Source organism: Eretmochelys imbricata, chromosome 7, assembly GCF_965152235.1.
Source record: "Eretmochelys imbricata isolate rEreImb1 chromosome 7, rEreImb1.hap1, whole genome shotgun sequence".
Lineage (NCBI taxonomy): Eukaryota > Metazoa > Chordata > Testudines > Cheloniidae > Eretmochelys > Eretmochelys imbricata.
Window position 1 is genome coordinate 35,952,084 of NC_135578.1, and position 17,900 is coordinate 35,969,983.

The 17,900-nt window shown below is 42.1% G+C and overlaps 1 protein-coding gene across 2 annotated transcripts in view; it reads left to right on the plus strand.

Moving 5' to 3' along the window:
- NUP210 (nucleoporin 210) overlaps positions 1 to 17,900 on the plus strand; it is a 120,933-nt gene that overhangs the window by 71,100 nt on the left and 31,933 nt on the right. For both annotated transcript variants that reach the window (XM_077821183.1, XM_077821184.1), the window contains exons 21-26: positions 9,505 to 9,633; positions 10,412 to 10,539; positions 11,558 to 11,693; positions 13,002 to 13,064; positions 13,803 to 13,982; positions 16,553 to 16,633. In XM_077821183.1, the coding sequence (XP_077677309.1) occupies positions 9,505 to 9,633; positions 10,412 to 10,539; positions 11,558 to 11,693; positions 13,002 to 13,064; positions 13,803 to 13,982; positions 16,553 to 16,633 (717 nt within the window). The remainder of the gene's footprint in view (positions 1 to 9,504; positions 9,634 to 10,411; positions 10,540 to 11,557; positions 11,694 to 13,001; positions 13,065 to 13,802; positions 13,983 to 16,552; positions 16,634 to 17,900) is intronic.

Genomic DNA, 17,900 nt, shown 5'->3' on the forward strand with positions numbered 1-17,900 from the left:
ATGGTGACCATATATTGTCCATCCTTTTGGTTAGGAAACAGCGGGGGAGTTTTAGTTTTGCGTGGCAAGGACATAAGGAAAAACTTGACACTAACATTTGACAGTAAATGTTCTTTGTAGGTGAAGTGTTCTCTTGTAATAGTTTCTGATTGTGGAATATTTTCCAGGTATTTTATTTGTGCTAATTTGTTTTTGTTATCATAGTATATCTCTTCCTACAACATAAATGACTTATCTGGTACAAGCATTTTTGTCCTTTAAAACAAAAAACAAAGTAAATTTGTCAGATTTAAATATTTATAGTTGCTGTTTAAAATCTGTTCTTCCTTTTATAGAGCTGTTATGAGACTTTCTGTAGTGTTGTTCATTGAGGTCTAAAGATGAGATTTTCAGATATGCTCGGTACTGGCCTAACTCTGCTCTCACGGAAGTTGATGGCAGTTTGAGTGGTTTTGTAAATCCGAGCCTAAATGCTTCCCAGATAAATGAGACCTTCATGGAGAGGTCCAGAGTTGAACTTCATGAGTGTTTTGTCCTTGTCCTTGCCATGGTAAAGCAGTCTGTGTCATGATTTTTGCCCATGATCTAGAAATTATTCAGGTGTTACTATAACCAGTATTAGGTCCTGATTCAGTGAACACTCATGCATGTGCTTCATTTTAGTACCATGAGTAGCACCATTGATTTAAATGGGCTTAGTCATGGTAGTAAAGTTAAGTGTGCGCTGCGGCAGTCAAAAAAGCGAACAGAATGCTGGGAATAATTAAGAAAGGGTTAGATAATAGGATAGAAAATATCATGTTGCCTCTATATAAATCCATGGTACACCCACATCTTGAATACTGTGTGCAGATGTGGTCGCCCCATCTCAAAAAAGATATATTGGAATTGGAAAAGGTTCAGAGAAGGGCAACAAAAATGAGAGATGGAATGGCTTACATATGAGGAAAGATTGATAAGACTTGGACTTTTCAGCTTGGAAAAGAGATGGCTAAGGGGAGATATGATTGAGGTCTATAAAATCATGACTGGTGTAGAGAAAGTAGATAAGGAAGTGTTGTTTACTACTTCTCACAACACAAAACTAGGGGTCACCAAATGAAATTACTAGGCAGCAGGTTTAAAACAAATAAAAGGAAGTATTTCTTCACACAACCCACAGTCAGCTTGTGGAACTCCTTGCCAGAGGATGTTGTGAAGGCCAAGACCATAATAGGGTTCAAAAATGAACTCGATAAGTTCGTGGAGAACAGGTCCATCAATGGCTATTAGCCAGGATGGGTAGGAATGGTGTCCCTAGCCTAGGTTTGCCAGAAGCTGGGAATGAGAGATGGGGGATGGATCCCTTGATGATTACCTGTTCTGCTTATTTCCTCTGGGGCACCTGGCACTGGCCACTGTCGGAAGACAGGATACTGGGCTAGATGGACCTTTCGTCTGACTCAGTAGGGCCATTCTTATGTTCTTATGTGTATACCGGTTTGCAGGATTGGAGACTATCTCCTGAATGGCAACATCTTCTTTCAGGGTACTTACAGGGGTCTGCAGGCAATCAGTACAGAATACAGTTGGTACACTTTGAGGGAAAATGTGCCACTCTCCATTTACTTTATTATGTCAAGAATTATCCATTCAATGTTTTAATCTGAAGATGGAGTACAATAAATTATAACAATAAAAAATGCACCATACTAGAGATACAAATGTTTATTTTAAAAGGCGCAGAAGGTAGACTTGGATAATAGTAGAGAAATGCACTTATAAATGCATTTCAACAACTTGCTTTTATTGTAATAATAAAACTAGCGACATGGCAGACATCCTACCCTTATTTCAACACATATTGCCATAACTCTAGCAATCTGTATCTTTTTCCACGCTCTGTCAGTCCAGCTTCCTGTTATGATTTTTCATTGTATACATCCATAAATCAGTGCTAATGTGCCTTTGGAAAGAACACATTCAGAACTAGAAATGCCAATTGGTCAGATCCCTTCCTATTCTCCTAAATATTTGTATAAAATAAATATATATATTAATTGGGTGATGATAACTCGTCACAATTCCTGGCTGTTGCTCTGGCGAGTTGGACTGGATTTTTGCAGCAGATGGCATGTTTGGCACTTTTCAAGGAAGAATTAACTGTCTTTTCTTCCTTAATCTCTTACACAGGGATGATGACAATGCTCCCAGCAGTTCTATAGTCAATTTTCTTTATTCCCTTTCTCAGCAAAGAGATCTTTAAATTGCTTCCTTTGTTTTCAAGTCCTCAACACTTAGCATGTCCCCAAGGTTCTTCTTTGAGTATGTGTCAGTGTGGATCCACTGGAGGTGTGCGTGCACGTGGGATTGGATTTTGTTTTGGAAGAGGTGCCACTGGAGCCATACTTGTGCTCTGTGACTCTTCATGTTCCCATATAAGGGCATAAAGAGCGGGGCAGCTGCAACCCTCCCTCAGTTTCCTCTTGCTGCCCTTGGCAGTGTGACTGAACCTTGATGTGGTGGCTGGCTCTGGTGCCAAGCTCAGGAGGGCAGAGCTCCGATCATCATTTGACTGATGCGGCTGGTATTCCTCATTCCACTATCCAGAAGGGATACTTCTTGCCAGTCACCTACAGCAGGAGCTGCACTGACGCACACCCTGCAGTAACGGTGGTTCTTTGAGATGTTGTCATCAAAGCAGGACTCCCACCACTCTCTTTCTATCCCTACTTCTCAGCAACGTGGGCTGCCAATTGAGAGGGAACTGAGGTAGGGTCATTCCGCCCTCCCTTCATAACCTCGAACAGAAACATGAAGAGGCACAGGGTGGCCCTGATGGAAAGTGCTATTCAAAAGAATCCAGTTCTACATGTGTGAAACAGGTGCTTACCTAGAGTGGGATCAACATTGACTACAACATCTCAAAGGACTCCAGTTACTGTGCAGTGGTTTTCAAACTTTTGTACTGGTGACCCCTTTCACATAGCAAACATCTGAGTGTGACCCCCCCCCATAAATTAAAAACACTTTTTAATATATTTAACACCATTATAAATGCTGGAGGCAAAGTGGGGTTTGGGGTAGAGGCTGACAGCTTGCGACCGCCCCATTTAATAACCTTGTAACCCCCTGAGTGGTCCCAAACCCCAGTTTGAGAACCCCTGCCGTAGGGTAAGTAACTTCCTTCTGGAGGGACAGTTGAAAGTCAGTGGACCTTGGAATCATTACTTAAGGTTAAGGAGAATCATGAGGAAAGTCAGCACATGCCTCAATATTAGTGAGACTAGAGGCTACAAATCAGTATTAGGGTTGTGCAAATTTAAATTGCAACCATAGGCGGAGCAAATAGATAAATTGTGATACATCATATGGTTTTGTTGTTTTGGGGAACGGGTGGGGAGCTGGTATATAGATTACAAATTCAAGCCTGAATGAGGCTTGTAAACTTTGCAAATAATAGAAATTTCCTCTCAAATACGTTTAAGCCCAAATGAGTAATTTTGGAGAAATGTACTCATAAATACACAGAGACCTTGCAAAACTAAAGTTGCTTTACCCTGGTTAAGAACACAGGCCACATAATATAAACTCCACTTGTGCTCATTTGCATGCTAATACTCTGAATGCCCTTGTAGCTCAGAGAAACTGTCCATTCTCAAGAGATTTGAATGAGAACAACTGAAACTAGCTGAGTTATTACCATAACCAAAATGTTATTGCATCTAACATCCCTACTTGAATAAGCAGCACTCATATAGGAATGGTCAAACAGACAAACAAGCAGTTAATCTTATTGGCAGGATAAAGGTTTATATCTTTATACTAGACTTCAGGAAGCAGTAACAGCAAAGGATTCTAAGGTGATAAAAAAAATCTATAATAAACTCTCCTATCGTTAAAGTGTTATGAAAACAAAATTGTTCAGAAATAACATATATAAAAGATAAGTTGATTACAGCAGTGACATTACAATATTTGTTTCAGGTTAGCAAAGACATTTGTAAAATCTTCAGATTCTTCTAATAATGCTAAGGGAGAAAGCTGTAATATTTTCTAACTTCAAAAGGATAGCAGTATTGTGGCTAAAGATGGAAAAGATCTGTTTAAGTATTAGGCCCACGTCCTACAGGGATTTGATATAGTCACCCAGAAGATGCATTAAGTATTACTTTGCAGCTATGCTTGATTTCATCCATCGATGATATATTTGAATTAGGAGTTACCTGCAATGAACAATAATATATATGCATCATATTCTTTATTGAGGGAGGGGAGGAATATTAATGCCATGACAATACGCAGAATTCTTTGTAAATGGCAACAAATTCAACAAAACTAATAGAATTAATTCAATATTAGTGATGTCAGAGATAACTGTTCTTCATTGCTGGTGGTGTGTATTGATAAAAACACATCTCTGTATAGTTGTAGAAAGAGGGAGTTCACAATACATTCACAGGGAGACTGTCAGCTAGAGGGGAAAATAAGTTTGTTATTCTAAGAAGCTGAATTTATTTTTGAAGTTTATGCAGTTGGTCTTCGTTCTTAAAATCTCTTCAGTCAGATCTCCCATGTGGCTATCGGAATACTATGCCTGATGTCATATGAGTTTCATCTTGGAATGGTAGCCTTTAGGAGTGAGGCAGTGAGGAAGCCTTGTGAAATATATGAAACAAGATCTGTTCTTCTTTGAGTAGTGTCCCTGTGGGTGCTCCACATCAGGTGCCCAAATGCCTCTCGAGCCCTTGATTGGAGATTTTCCATTAGCAATGTCCATTTGGCCTGCACAGGTGCTCTCTACAGCCTTATGCCACATTCTGAGGGTATATTGGGTTGGCCTGAGACAGAGCTTTAGTGTGTCCACCTCGTGCACGCCTCAGCCTGTTTTATAGTTGTTGTTTAGTTAGTGTTTCTAGTTAGTGTTAATTGTTGTTAGGATAGAATTAGTTAGGTAGTTGTGAGAGGTTTCCGTTTTTCCTCTCTCCATTTTATTTCTTCCCCATCTCCTCTGGGGAGCTTATTTGGCCTGCCTGGGCATGCCTGGCTTACCAGTTTTTAAACACTGCAGCTCTTTTTGGGAGGTTATCCCGATGAGCAGTGGCCACTCTAAGTGTACCTGTTGCTTGGAGAGTCAGATCTCCCAAAAGTGTACCGTTTTCCAGGCTCTAAAATCTGGACTTCAGAAGATTCAGGAGAACAAACAGCTGATGAAGGAGCACTCCTACCTCCAGCTCCACTGGTCCAGGAAACTAGAGTCATACAGTCTCCTCAACCAAACACCCAACATAAGGAGACCTTTGAGGAACAGGAGGCTAGGGCAAACAGAGGCTACACCTCAAACCCCTATTTCATCTTCATCTCTGGACAAGGCAGTCATGCCTCCACCACCACCAAGGGCTGACAATTTTAGTAAATACCAGGACCCTGTGAACAGAATGGCAGACTCCCTTCAGATACTTCTGGAGGTTAAAGACTCACATCATGAGCTCCTGACTCCATTTTGCAGTCAGCAACATCCAGCTGGGTTGTGCTACCCTTTAATGAAGTGCTCCTGGATCCATCAAAGTCTGTGTGGCAAACTCCTGCCATCATACCACCAACTTGAAAACAGGCAGATAAGAACTATTATGTTCCCCCTCTGGGATTCAGAATTTTTATTCTCTCATCCCCCACCTAATTCCCTGGTGGTGGATGCTGTAAACAAGCATTGCAGACAGCACTATGCCAGGTCTACTCCTTTTATGACAAGGACCAGAAAAGAGTAGACCTTTTTGGATGGAAGGTCTGCTCATCCACAACCCTCCAGTTTCGGATCACAATCCATCAGGCAATCATGGCCAGCAAGGACTATACAAATGAAAACGAGTTTGCATCCTTTATTGAACATCTGCCACAGGAGCATAGAGAACTTCCAGACCATCATTAAACATGGTCCTTTAGCCAGAGCCTCTCTCCAGGCATGCTTGGATGCCGCAGATGCTGCCACTAGATCCATCTCCATAGCAGTTATCGTGCTCAAGGTATTGTGGCTCCAGTTTTTGGGTTTTGTGAGAGAGAGAGGTTCAGAATAGGGCCCAGGGTCTCCTGTTTGATGGTCAGAAGCTCTTCTCAGGAACTATGAATGAGTCCCTGCACACACTGAAGGACTGCAGGGCCATGTTGATATCTCTGGGAATGTACACCCCTATAAGCAAGAGGAGATTTAGCAGGTCTCAGACTCCCCACAGATTTACTTCTCTGGTTTTCACAAAACCACCCTGTGACATTGCACTACATATGTTCATGGAAATATGCTTGTGAGTGTGAATTTAATGTAACTGGAATATGCTTTATTCATAAGGCCTCTTGTAAGGTATCATTACAAAGCTTATAATCTACTGAGTGTGTTCATCCTATTTGTATGAATGTATCATTCTTATATCTAAAACTAGAAATATGAAGTATTACTCTGAGGTCCTATTGTAATTATGCAAAGTGTGGGCCATTATTGGTGGCTTAAACTCTTGATGGCTCCCATTAACTGGAACAATTGGTTGTAAATGGCTCTGTTTACTTGTAAGCCTTCCTGTATATGTGGATGCCAGCCAGTGAGTAATGAAGTCTCACAGAACATGTCACATGATACTGGAATCCATTTTAAATCTGGTGCTTTTCCATTTAGAAGGAAGGGTGGGAACCCAGAGAAAGACAAAGGATTTCCCCTTGTGCCAAAGATATAAAAGGGGATGGAAAAGAACAAAGGGGGAAGCAGTCATGAGAAATCCCCTAGTTACTACCTGAGATGGAACTAACAAGAAATGTACCAGGGGAAAGGATTGGGCCCAGACTAAGGAGGAGTCTAGTCTGTGAAAAAAGCTTATTGGAACATCTCTGAGGGTGAGATTTACTGGTATTCAGTTTCTTAAAGTATTAGGCTTAGATTTGTGTGTTTTTGCTTTGTTTTACTTGGTGACTTACTTTGTTCCATCTGTTATTACTTGGAACTACTTAAATCCTACTTTTTATTCTTAATACAATCACTTTTGTTTATTATTGAACCCAGAGTAAGTGATTAATACCTGGGGGAGCAAACAGCTGTGCATATCTCTCTATCAGTGTTAAAGAGGGCAGACAATTTATGAGTTTAACCTGTATAAGCTTTATACAGAGTAAAACTGATTTATTTGGGGTTCGATCCCATTGGGAGCTGGGCATTTGGGTGCTGGAGATAGGTAACCAGCTGGGTGGTTTTCAGTTAAAGTCTGTAGCTTTGGGGGTGTGGTTTAGACCTGGGTCTGTGTTGCAGCAGACTAGCGCATCTGGCTCAACAAGGCAGGGTTCTGGACTCCCTGACAGGGAAAACGCTGACAGGGAAAACGGGCTCAGAGGTAGTTTCAGCACATCAGGTGACAGTCCCAAGGGGGTCTCAGTGACCGAACCCGTCACACACCCAACCTGCTAGAAGAAGACAGATAATGCAGAATAAAAGAGCTTCCTACCCTCCTTCAGCTAGCACCCAATCGTAATTGAAACCAATTTTGACAGATTGGTCAAAGGCTCAACTCCTCCCTCATCTCTAGTTTGTAAGCTGCAACCGTTTGGTCACCTCCAAACTTTTAGAGCTGTGATTCTCAAACTTTTGTACTGGTGACCACCTTCACACAACAAGCCTCTGAGTGTGACCCTCCCTCCCCCCTTATAAATTAAACACTCAAAAAATGTATATATTTAACATGATTATAAAATTTGGAGATGAAGTGGGGTTTGGGGTGGAGGCTGACAGTTCACAACCCCCCACGTAATAACCTCATGACCCCCTAAGGGGTCACGACCCCCAGTTTGAGAACCCCTGTTTTAGAGAGGCTGCCTTTTCCATTTCCAAGGGGCCTGGCAGTGTATTACAACTGACAAGTGAGTCATGGAGGTTACAACATTGGGCTTTACCATCACTATATATCCATCCATCCATCCCTCCCCCGTTCTCTGACCCTCTTCAGGGGCCCCTTTCATTAGAATATACTGAGTCAAGAATTACACTCCTTCTTTTCTTTAGGAGCAATAAAATGATGATGGTCAATATGGCTTGCATGTTCTGTATCAACAAACTGGAAGGAGCAAGGTCCCCCTTCCTCTGTGCCAAAGTTAAAAAGTTATGGAACTTGTGTGTAGCCCATCAGATTCAGATCTTAGCCATTTACCTTCCTGGATTCCAGAATGTCACAGCCGATATGCTCAGCAGGCACTTCTCCCAAGACTACAAATGGGAGCTGGATGCCCAGATCCTGCATGGGATATTGCAGAGATTGGGACTTCTATCGCTGGACCTATTCATCACTTCCAGAAACAGGTTGAACTAAGTCTATATTTTTAAAGGGTAAAATGTTCGATGTATTTAAAAAAACCACTACCTGCTCTCCTTCCCCTCTGCTTTGGACTGTTCTGGTTGGATGTTCAGATAGAGCAGTTTACCCGGCAGCCCAATATACCCTGGAAGTGCAACTTGAGATTGTATAGAGCAAATGCGCAGGTCAAATGAACACTGCTAACAGAAAATCTCAGCTCAAGGCCTCCAGAGGCGCATGCGCAGCTGAGTGGAGCACCCATAGGGGGGCACATCTTGAACCACAGTTACTGCATGAGGTGAGTAATCTTTTGTTTTAACTACCTGTATGATCAAAAATACTGGCTTTTTTTAAATACATCAAACATTTTACCCGTTAAAAATATAGACTTAGTTCAACCTGCCTGCTCTACTTCAGTGAAAAATCCATATTTCTTGTGGATTTTCTTTCGTTTCCGGTTGCACTGCTAGCAGAATGCACTCCAGTCTTTTTAGGAAGGTGGCATTCTCCAGTCTGAAATGTCAGAGTGGCTGTACTGGATATCAGAAAGGCAGGACCACATGGAGTAGTCTAATGATGCCAAATGAAGTACTTTTGTAAATTAAATTCAATTTTAAAAGCTACCTGGTAATAATTGTCTTTATTTAAACATGGAATTCTTTTCCATAACGTGAAGCAAAGTTAATCGAGTGCAGTCACAATGGGCAAAATGACAACTTTTCCCACCTCAGTTACAACGTAGCTCCTCTGATGATGTAAGGTAACATTCTGAATACTGTAGGTGCCGTGCTACTGGTTTGAAAGTTAGTCTACCTTCCCTCTCTACCCCAAGAAAAGTATTTTATTGCTGCAGATGATTTGTGGTTTGGGGGCTTTTTTTTTCTTCCTGATAGCATGAGAATATAGGACCCCAGGCTATCCCCACATCAGGGTCCATTACAGAAATTGTTACCCAGAAGCCATTTAGACTACCTCAGTGGTATGAGATTGCTTACATAAATTTTACAGCTTTACTTTTGCTTCAGTGGGTAAAATATCTGTCTGCCTGATCCTTTGAGATAAAGAAACTTGTTTATGTCCAGAATTCAGGGTCCAACTTGATCTGTACAATAAGGAAAATAAGTTTAGTCCTCAAGAAGACACAAATTAAAGTTTAAAAAAAAATTGCATCAACTAATAGTTTTTTCTTTTGGCATTTTAGGTATATCCTTTATTTCCAGGAACTTTAACGCTAATGATTCATGACTTGTGTCTGACTTTCCCTGCTCCAGCTAAAGCTGAAATCTATGTATCTGATATACAAGAACTGTATGTCCGAGTTGTTGACAAGGTTTGTATTTTTTCAGCAGCTAGTATTGTTGACTGTCTCAGAATGTCATCGGCTTTTGTGCTGGTTATTAATGTAAGGCTGAGGTACACGAGAGGTAACATGGTGTCTTGGTTATGGCATTGGGCTGTGACTGGGCTTCTGTTTCCCTCTCTGCCACTGACCAGCTGTGTGACCTTGAACAGGTCACTTCACTCCTCTGTACCATTGTTTCCCCTCCCAAGCCTGCCTATTTAGATTGTAAGCACGTCAGGGCAGAAGCCAATTCTTACTATGTATCTGCCTAGTCTGTAGCTCAATTGATCCATGATCAGTTGGTGCTTCTAGGCATTGCCATAATAAAAAGGATTATGAATAAAAATACATGAATACTTCTGAAAAAACACTAATTCACGTTGTCTTGTTTTTCTGAGAGTTTGGGAGAGTGATTCTTGTACTAATATATTTTGTCACGGTCATTTTCCATATGTCAGATAAAAAACATTTTACTTGCAATTTTCTGTAAATCTTATACAAAATTAAAAGTTTTGATATTTCTGGATGTTTGAATTATGCCCATGCCAGTTGAAACACCTGAATTCATTCATTTCACTTGACACTAATGATGCCTGGCAGTGAGGGCTGCTTAACACTAGAACCTCACGGTCCAGTCTTAAGTTTTTATTAGAGCATTAAAAGTTTTACACATTACAATAAAAAGACATTTATGCCAATAAATAAGAATGATGATTAAAAATACCTTTTCAGGGAAAATGTCAGTGATTGTGAATATATGTTGCAGGTGGAGATTGGGAAAACCGTTAAAGCTTATGTTAGAGTATTGGATGACTCGAGGAAACCTTTTCTGGCTAAATATTTCACTGTCATGGATTTAAAACTGAGGGCAGCATCGCAGATTGTGTCGCTGGTGTAAGTTGATTCATGGTGTATTTTCATGAATTTAAAAGCAATTCCCTAATAGGGAGAAGAAGCAAAAGTAATATTGTAGAAGTATTTTCTTATTATTTTGAATGAATTTGAAGGGTAATGTTTTTTAAAAGGCCTCCATGCAGCCTTCATGTCATTACTCCCAATCAATCAGGCAGAGAAGTACATGTAGTTTTTTTTAAATTTGTCTCGAAAGTGTCTCTCTGTGGGGCCTGGCTATGCTTAAGGTTCAAATTCAGCATTTATTTAATTCCCATTCACTTTTCAGATTCAGGGCCTTAGTCATGCACTGTAGCGCTTCATTAAATTCTGAGCATCGCATGAGCAGAGAAAGTGGAAATGATGTGAAGTGAATAAATACCTGCCTGGAGATCAGTAGGAGAGTATCCAACTCATTGTATTGTGTTTGTTACTGAGTCTCTAGAAATGACAGAGTTGTATCATCATATCATAGAATCATAGAAGGTTAGGGTTGGAAGGGACCTCAGGAGGTCATCTAGTCCAACCCCCTGCTTGAAGCAGGACCAATCCCCAATTTTTACCCCAGATCCCTAAGTGGCCCCCTCAAGGATTGAACTCACAATCCTGGGTTTAGCAGGCCAATGCTCAAACCACTGAGCTATGCCTCGCCCCATTTAGAAGCCCTTTATGTTTTCTAACTTGGAAATAGATGAAGGTTTAAGAACTGCTATCAGTGGAAACAGAAGCCTTCTGTACTCTAACCAGTTAGGGTTCAGGTTTCAGTGATGTATCCCATACGTGTGCTGTGCTGTCGGTGCTTCATCCTGGATGTAAAGGTACTCCAGCTTCAGGCAGTTAAGAAGTCAATATTCCTGCTGCTCCATACTGAACTGACATCCCTATTTATTATTCTGCTTAGGACTTTGTCACCTAAAACTCCTTGAGATGATAGATGAACCCCTTGTACTCTAAGTCACCCTTTTATTAATGTAATTCATTCAATGACCTCTCTAATTTAATGTATTTTCTTTTGCTGCAGTCCTCTCGATGAAGTTCTTGATGACCATACTGCTGCTTTTCTAGTTCACGGCATGGTCATAGGTCAAACCAGCCTTACAGCAACAGTCACTGATAAAAATGGACAAGAAATCAGTTCTGCTCTCCAACAGATTGAAGTAAATAACTTCATTTCTAATTGTATGTTATCTGAAACGCTTGTTATGGTGGGGCCTGAGTGGTATGAAAACAGTAATTTGGCACTGTCAAGGCTGATTCCCCACTCTGGCACTCTGAGTGCAGAAGGTGGGGGCCCGCAAGTATTCTAAAAATTAATACTGGCTACTCTAGGCTTGTATTAAACTCCCAAGGTTACAGCTTTTCTCTGACCTTGGATGGGTAGATGCTGCCACCTCCAAGGGCAAAAAACCCTTTTGAGAACCGAGAACCGAGGAAGGTGCACTTGGGAATTCCTCCAAACCTCAGTCCCTTTGACCCCCCCCCCCCCCCCCGGGGAAGAGCTGAGAAAGAAAACAAAGGAAATCAGCTGTTGCCACCAGCTAATTAAACCACATATGCACAAACCTCTTAGGACACAAAAATCCAATCCTGTTCTTAAAAAAAAGGTAAATTTTATTAAAAACAGAAAGAAAATACGTTTGGAACTTCGGCTTTTTGCTTGATTTAAAAAAACAAAACAATTACAAGGCTTAAGCATCAAGATAGCTCTCTTGAGGTCCAGCTTAAAGGTTACAAGCAAAACAAAAGCACCTGGGGTTAGCACAAAGGAGTCCACAAGCCATAAAGAAATAAAAGAGAAAAACCTAATCGCATCTTCCTAGACATTTCTTGATCTACTTACATATCTGGGGTTTCAAATGAGTAGTTTCTAGGTATGATCTGGTGATATTTTTCATACCTGGCCTGAAGCTTTTTACAGCTTAGTTCCAGCCCTGTTTCTGCTGTCCGGGAGAACAACAGAGACACAAAGGCGAAGTTTATTTTTTCCCCAGTTTTAAAAAGTTCTAGCCTTCCAATTGGCCCTTTTGGTCAGATGCCCACTCCCTTCCTTTTACGTATGCAGGGAGACTTTTTAACCCTTTACAGGTAAAGCAAGTAGAGAACAACTACCAAGAGGGATTTATAGCTAACTGGCTGGGTGTCCATAAAAGGGAGCAACCCCTCCCCCCCAACCCGCTTTCATTTATATCAGGCACAATCTGCATTTTTTTTCCCTGTAAAATACCTGAAAAAAATATTTTTATTTTCAAAATGTGTCCAAAAACTACTCTCCAACAGCATTTGAGAAGTGTAGTAGTTCTTCTCTGCAAACATTGCTAAGGGCCTGGGGTTAACAGCACTTTCTAGAGGCTTAGCTTGCTCAGGCTAAGCAAGTTGCCACACACACCTGTATATGCTGTTCAGAGGCATAATTCATCTAAATCAGATAGTGGTGAGAACACAAATGTTTGTGCTTTCATTTCTAGGTCTTTCCTCCATTTAGGCTACTGCCGAGAAAAGTTACTCTGATCATAGGAGCAGTGATTCAGGTGAGGTGTTTTTAGATTTGGTCCACTGTAATTCCTGCTTGAGAAGTTGTTCTAATACATTATTAGAGAAGTGCTAACTGCTTTGCTTCCATGATATTATCTTAATTTTTTGTTGTTGTTTTTCTTTTTGGTGGATGTTGATATTTAGCTTGGTAACATAGCTACATTCATACCAGAACTCCTCTCCAGCACAGAGGCCAGTTGAATGTCTTCACACTTGACCACCTTTCTGTTCTAGCATATAGTCAGAACAATGTTTCAGTATTTCTCACTCGAATGAAAAGCCAGCCCTCCCAGGATGAGTGGTGATGTTCAGTAAACCTGTCACCAATATAAAACTGACAGCTGTGGGCTAAGTACACAAAGCAAGGCACAGAGCAGAGTCACTCCACCTGCGAGGAATACAGGGAGGCAGAATTGCTCCTTAAAATCCCTGGCATGGGGATGCAGCATGCGTGTTGCAACAACCCTTTATGTGTTTAGCTTCTTCTCCCCATTTCCAGCTCCCCATGCACTGGTCCTCCTCCATGTGCTGGTGTGTGAGCTAGATGGGGGTCTGGGTGCTGCTGGGGGAGTAGAGATGCCCATCCATTTGTCTTTGTGCAGTCTGTGCAAAGAAAGGAAGCTACGAGTAGCCTCCCCCTCTATTGTGCACCCTGGCCCTGTGAAAATATTAACTAGAGCAGAGTTGTGATGGATGCAAACTATTGATGAGCATTGGTCTCTGTGTAACTACAGATTACTTCAGAAGGAGGCCCTCAACCTCAGTCCAACATAATTTTCTCCATCAGTGATGAGAGGATTGCATCAGTGAACAGCACTGGCCTTGTAAGAGGAGAGGCAGTTGGAAATGGGACAGTAACTGGAGTGGTTCAAGCTGTTGATGCAGAGACTGGGCAAATCGTGGTGGTGTCGCAGGTAACACTTTATCATCTCATGTGTCACAGAACCAGTTAATGTTAATCTTGGTTTAGTGCATGGACTGTGTCCAAAATCAAAAATAAAATCTTGTTACAATAACTTCACTGGTTCCATTGGGATAAAAATAGCGATTTCTTACTCCCCAGATTGTGATTTAGTGCATTCACTTTGGAACGTGAGCAATATCTTCAATATATCCTTAAATTGTGCATCTCACCACCTGAAAGTTGAGTTCTGCACAAAACCCAGGGCGATCTCATGACATTTGACATCTGTAGGCTTGACTGGTAAAACTGCCGAAAGAATCCGTCCAGGCCAGTCCTGCCACAGTAACAAAGGTCGAGACTGCTGATACCTAGAAGTTATCTCGTGGTTGCCTGGAAGGGGTTTTTATTTTCCCCTTGAGGTCCATGGCTTCCTTAGATAACAGGTCACCTTCTGAAGTATCTCAGTCAGCTGCTAAGTTTGTGGGGGAGTGAAGCAAGACCAGAGTTAGTCCTCTGCTGTAGTCTGTGCCATGCTGCCAGGTACAGGCAATGAAACCCAGGAACTGCTCCTGTTGGTGCCAGTAGTGAGGGCAGTGGCTAAGTCTGGAGGTGGATGCAGGCAGACAGGTAGAGGCCTGCTTCTAAAGCAGAAAAAGTGCAGTGTTCTCTAGGGTGTTGCACATGAGGCTCATAGCTCTTTGTCTTTGTGTTTGCCTGAGCTAGGGTTCGGGCAACTAGTGCACAGCGAAGTCCTTTGGCCTTAATGGGGGGCACAGGGAGATTCCCAGGCGAGACAAACAATGGAGACAGATCAGAATTTTGTTAAAGGATTTGCTATGTCTGTAACTCAGGGACAGCAATGTCTGCCTGTGGCTTCTGCAAGGGAGCAGATTGAACTAGGAAACCAAATCTCCTACCTTCTGACCACCAGGTCTGGTCCTGTCCCCACAACTATACTTCAGCGACAAAACTCTGGGAATGACAGGAGATGCAAAGAAGAGAAATCACCAAGTTTCACATCTATCTACCGCTCATTCTTACTCTTTCCTGTTCTCGTTCTCCATTCCACCCTTCTCCACTTAGTTCTCTTCTTCCTATGTTTCCATTTTGTGATTGGCTGGCTCCTTTTCTGTCTTGCACTGTTACTCTCCCCATCTGGGATCACTCACTTGGCTTCCTCCTGGAGACCCCATCTTCTCCTTCTTGGTCCTGCTAGTCATCAACTCTGTAGTCTTGAGCAAAGACTATTTTTTAAGTAGTGCTGTTGACGAGCATAGCACCATACAGACATGTTGGAAGACATGGCTTCTTCCCCTGGTAGTTTACAATCTATCTTGCTGTCAAATTGACAATCATACTGAATTATGCCACTGTGTATATTGGTCTTCTGCGATAGACACATCCTCTACAAATTAGACTTCAGTACAGTAGGTAAGTAAACACATTCCATATTTTATCTAAGCCAGAATTGCACAGCAATCTCCGGACCACGTCCATTTAAAACACCGCTCCATTCTCATCAGGGTGCCTTTTAAATTAATCACCAACTAATATATGTATGTGTGATTTTGTTTTTCCCCTTCTGCCATAGTGGTTTTTTCAGTCTGAGAATGTAAATCCTCTCATGTTGTTAGGACTTTACTCAGCTGGATTTTGATGTGTCCTTTTATGGATAAGCATTCTGTACTGAGTTGACTTTGATTTGACATTGGATTTATAGTGTATTGATTTATATCAAGTCTGTGATTTCATCTGTTGTGTCAGAGGATTTCAGTTAAACTGCAAGGATTTTTTTTCCTTCAATTTTTTTCTGCTAATTTGTTCGTTGTTTTTTACGGGGAGAATAAAAGAACAAAGTCATAGCAGTTCATTACAGTGTGGAGCGGGGGGCTTGGGGGAAGCAGTTGGTTTGTTTGCACACTTCCATTTTAATCAGGATCACACAAACAAAAAAATCTACACACACAAACAAAAAAATGAATCATTTTTATTTCTTATTGGAAAGACATTTCTGTCACGCTATCTTTTTAAAAAACATTGTATTCTTTTAAACTTTAACACTTGGTCCGAGAGGTTTTGAAGACACACATGCCAGTGAAACACACTTGTTATGGGGAGAAGCATAATCCTTTTGTCACCAGCTGCATCATAAAACCAGATGTTTTAAAGCTTGTTATCTCTGCTTGAAGTCAGCGGTTCCAGTCGTTCAGGTAACAAGATCAGTTCCCTGGACAAAGATCCTGGCTGTGCCCACTGCCTCCCATTTGTTTGTACCTTAGGCTGGTCCAACCCCAGCCTTGCAATTTTGAGGCAACTGGGGTGGATCCAGTGCAGCGGTTCATTACAAAGGGCCTGATCCTGCACTGAGCTTTGTGCAGACAGAAGGCTCTGCTGTGTGAACCTCGGGGTAGCCTACGGTAATCAAGGGCAAGCCTGAAGTCCCTGCTTTGATATGTATAGGTTGGGAACTTGTCATCTAGCTAATACTAAAAATCTAGTTCACAGAGGTCATTAAATGAAATGGTCAGAGGTCATTAAATGAAATGGTCTGCCTCTTACAGAGCTTTTTTTTCTTTTTAGGATAAAGTGGAAGTTGAAGTAGTACGGCTTGTGGCTATTAGAATCCGTGCACCCATTACACGAATGAAAACGGGTACTCAGGTTAGCTGAATTACACTTAGAGTTCTTTCTCTCCCACTCTTTTTGTTTGTTTATTTTGATATTTAATTTTCAAAGGAAATGTGCTAATGAGGATTACAAAGAAAAGGTTATTAGTTTAGTTGAAAAGCATTTTCACATCAACCAACCAAAGTTCTAAGCTTGATCTGGTGGAATAAAACATTAACTCATGATTTTTTAAATTAATTAAATGGTGATGCAAACCCTCATTCACTTCTCTGTGTTATTCTGGGCATCTTCCTATTTAACCTAATTAGACACTATTTATTTGTGCCACAATAAAGCATATGCTCTTACACCAGGGGTAGGCATGGGGCCACATCTGGCCCTCAAGTTCCCGCCAGGAGGTGGAGTTGAGGTCTTGCCCCACTCTGCATGGCTCCCGGAAGCAGTGACATGTCCGGCCTCTGGATCCTACGCATAGGGGGTTCTGCACGCTGCCCCCAGCCCAAGCACTGCCCCCGCAGCTCCCATTGGCTGGTAACTGCAGCCAATGGGAGTTGCTGGGGTGGCGCCTGCAGACAGGGCAGTGTGCAGAGCTGCCTAGCCAAACCTCCACATAGGAGCCAGAGGGGGGACATGCCACCGTTTCTGGGAGCTGCTTGAGGTAAGTGCTGCCCGGAATCTGCCCCCCTGACCACCTCCCACGCCCCAACCCCCTGCCCCAGCCCTGATCCCCCTCCCACCCTCCAAACCCCTCAGTTCTAGCCTGGAGCACGGTCCTGCACCCCCAACCCCTCATCCTCAGCCCCACCACAGAGCCCACACCCCCAGCTGGAGCCCTCATGCCCTCCCGCACCCCAGCCCCCAATTTTGTGAGCATTTATGGCCCTCCATACAATTTCCATACACAGATGTGGCCCTCGGGCCAAAAAGTTTGTCCACCCCTGTCTTACACTCATGCTTCTTCATCTTTAATGATAGCTGCTCCTTTAAGACAGGTCAGAGTCTCCTTGTGATTGGAGAAACACTCTTTCAAGAGAGGATCATGCAAAAAGGGTGCAAACGGGAAGAAAAGGAATGCTATTTCTGTTCTTGCTTTGGACTTGCTAGAGCCAGAACTCAATGTAGAACCAAATACGAGCAATCTGCCATGTTGGCATGACCACCAGGGAATCTTTTCATTTGGAGATGGGTTGTCCGGTCTATCCTCCTTTCAGGAAAATATGTAGTATGTCCACTAAGTCCAGACTGGCTCTAGTATTTCAAAATATGGGACCTCGACCAATTGCTTTGAGAGACTATTTCA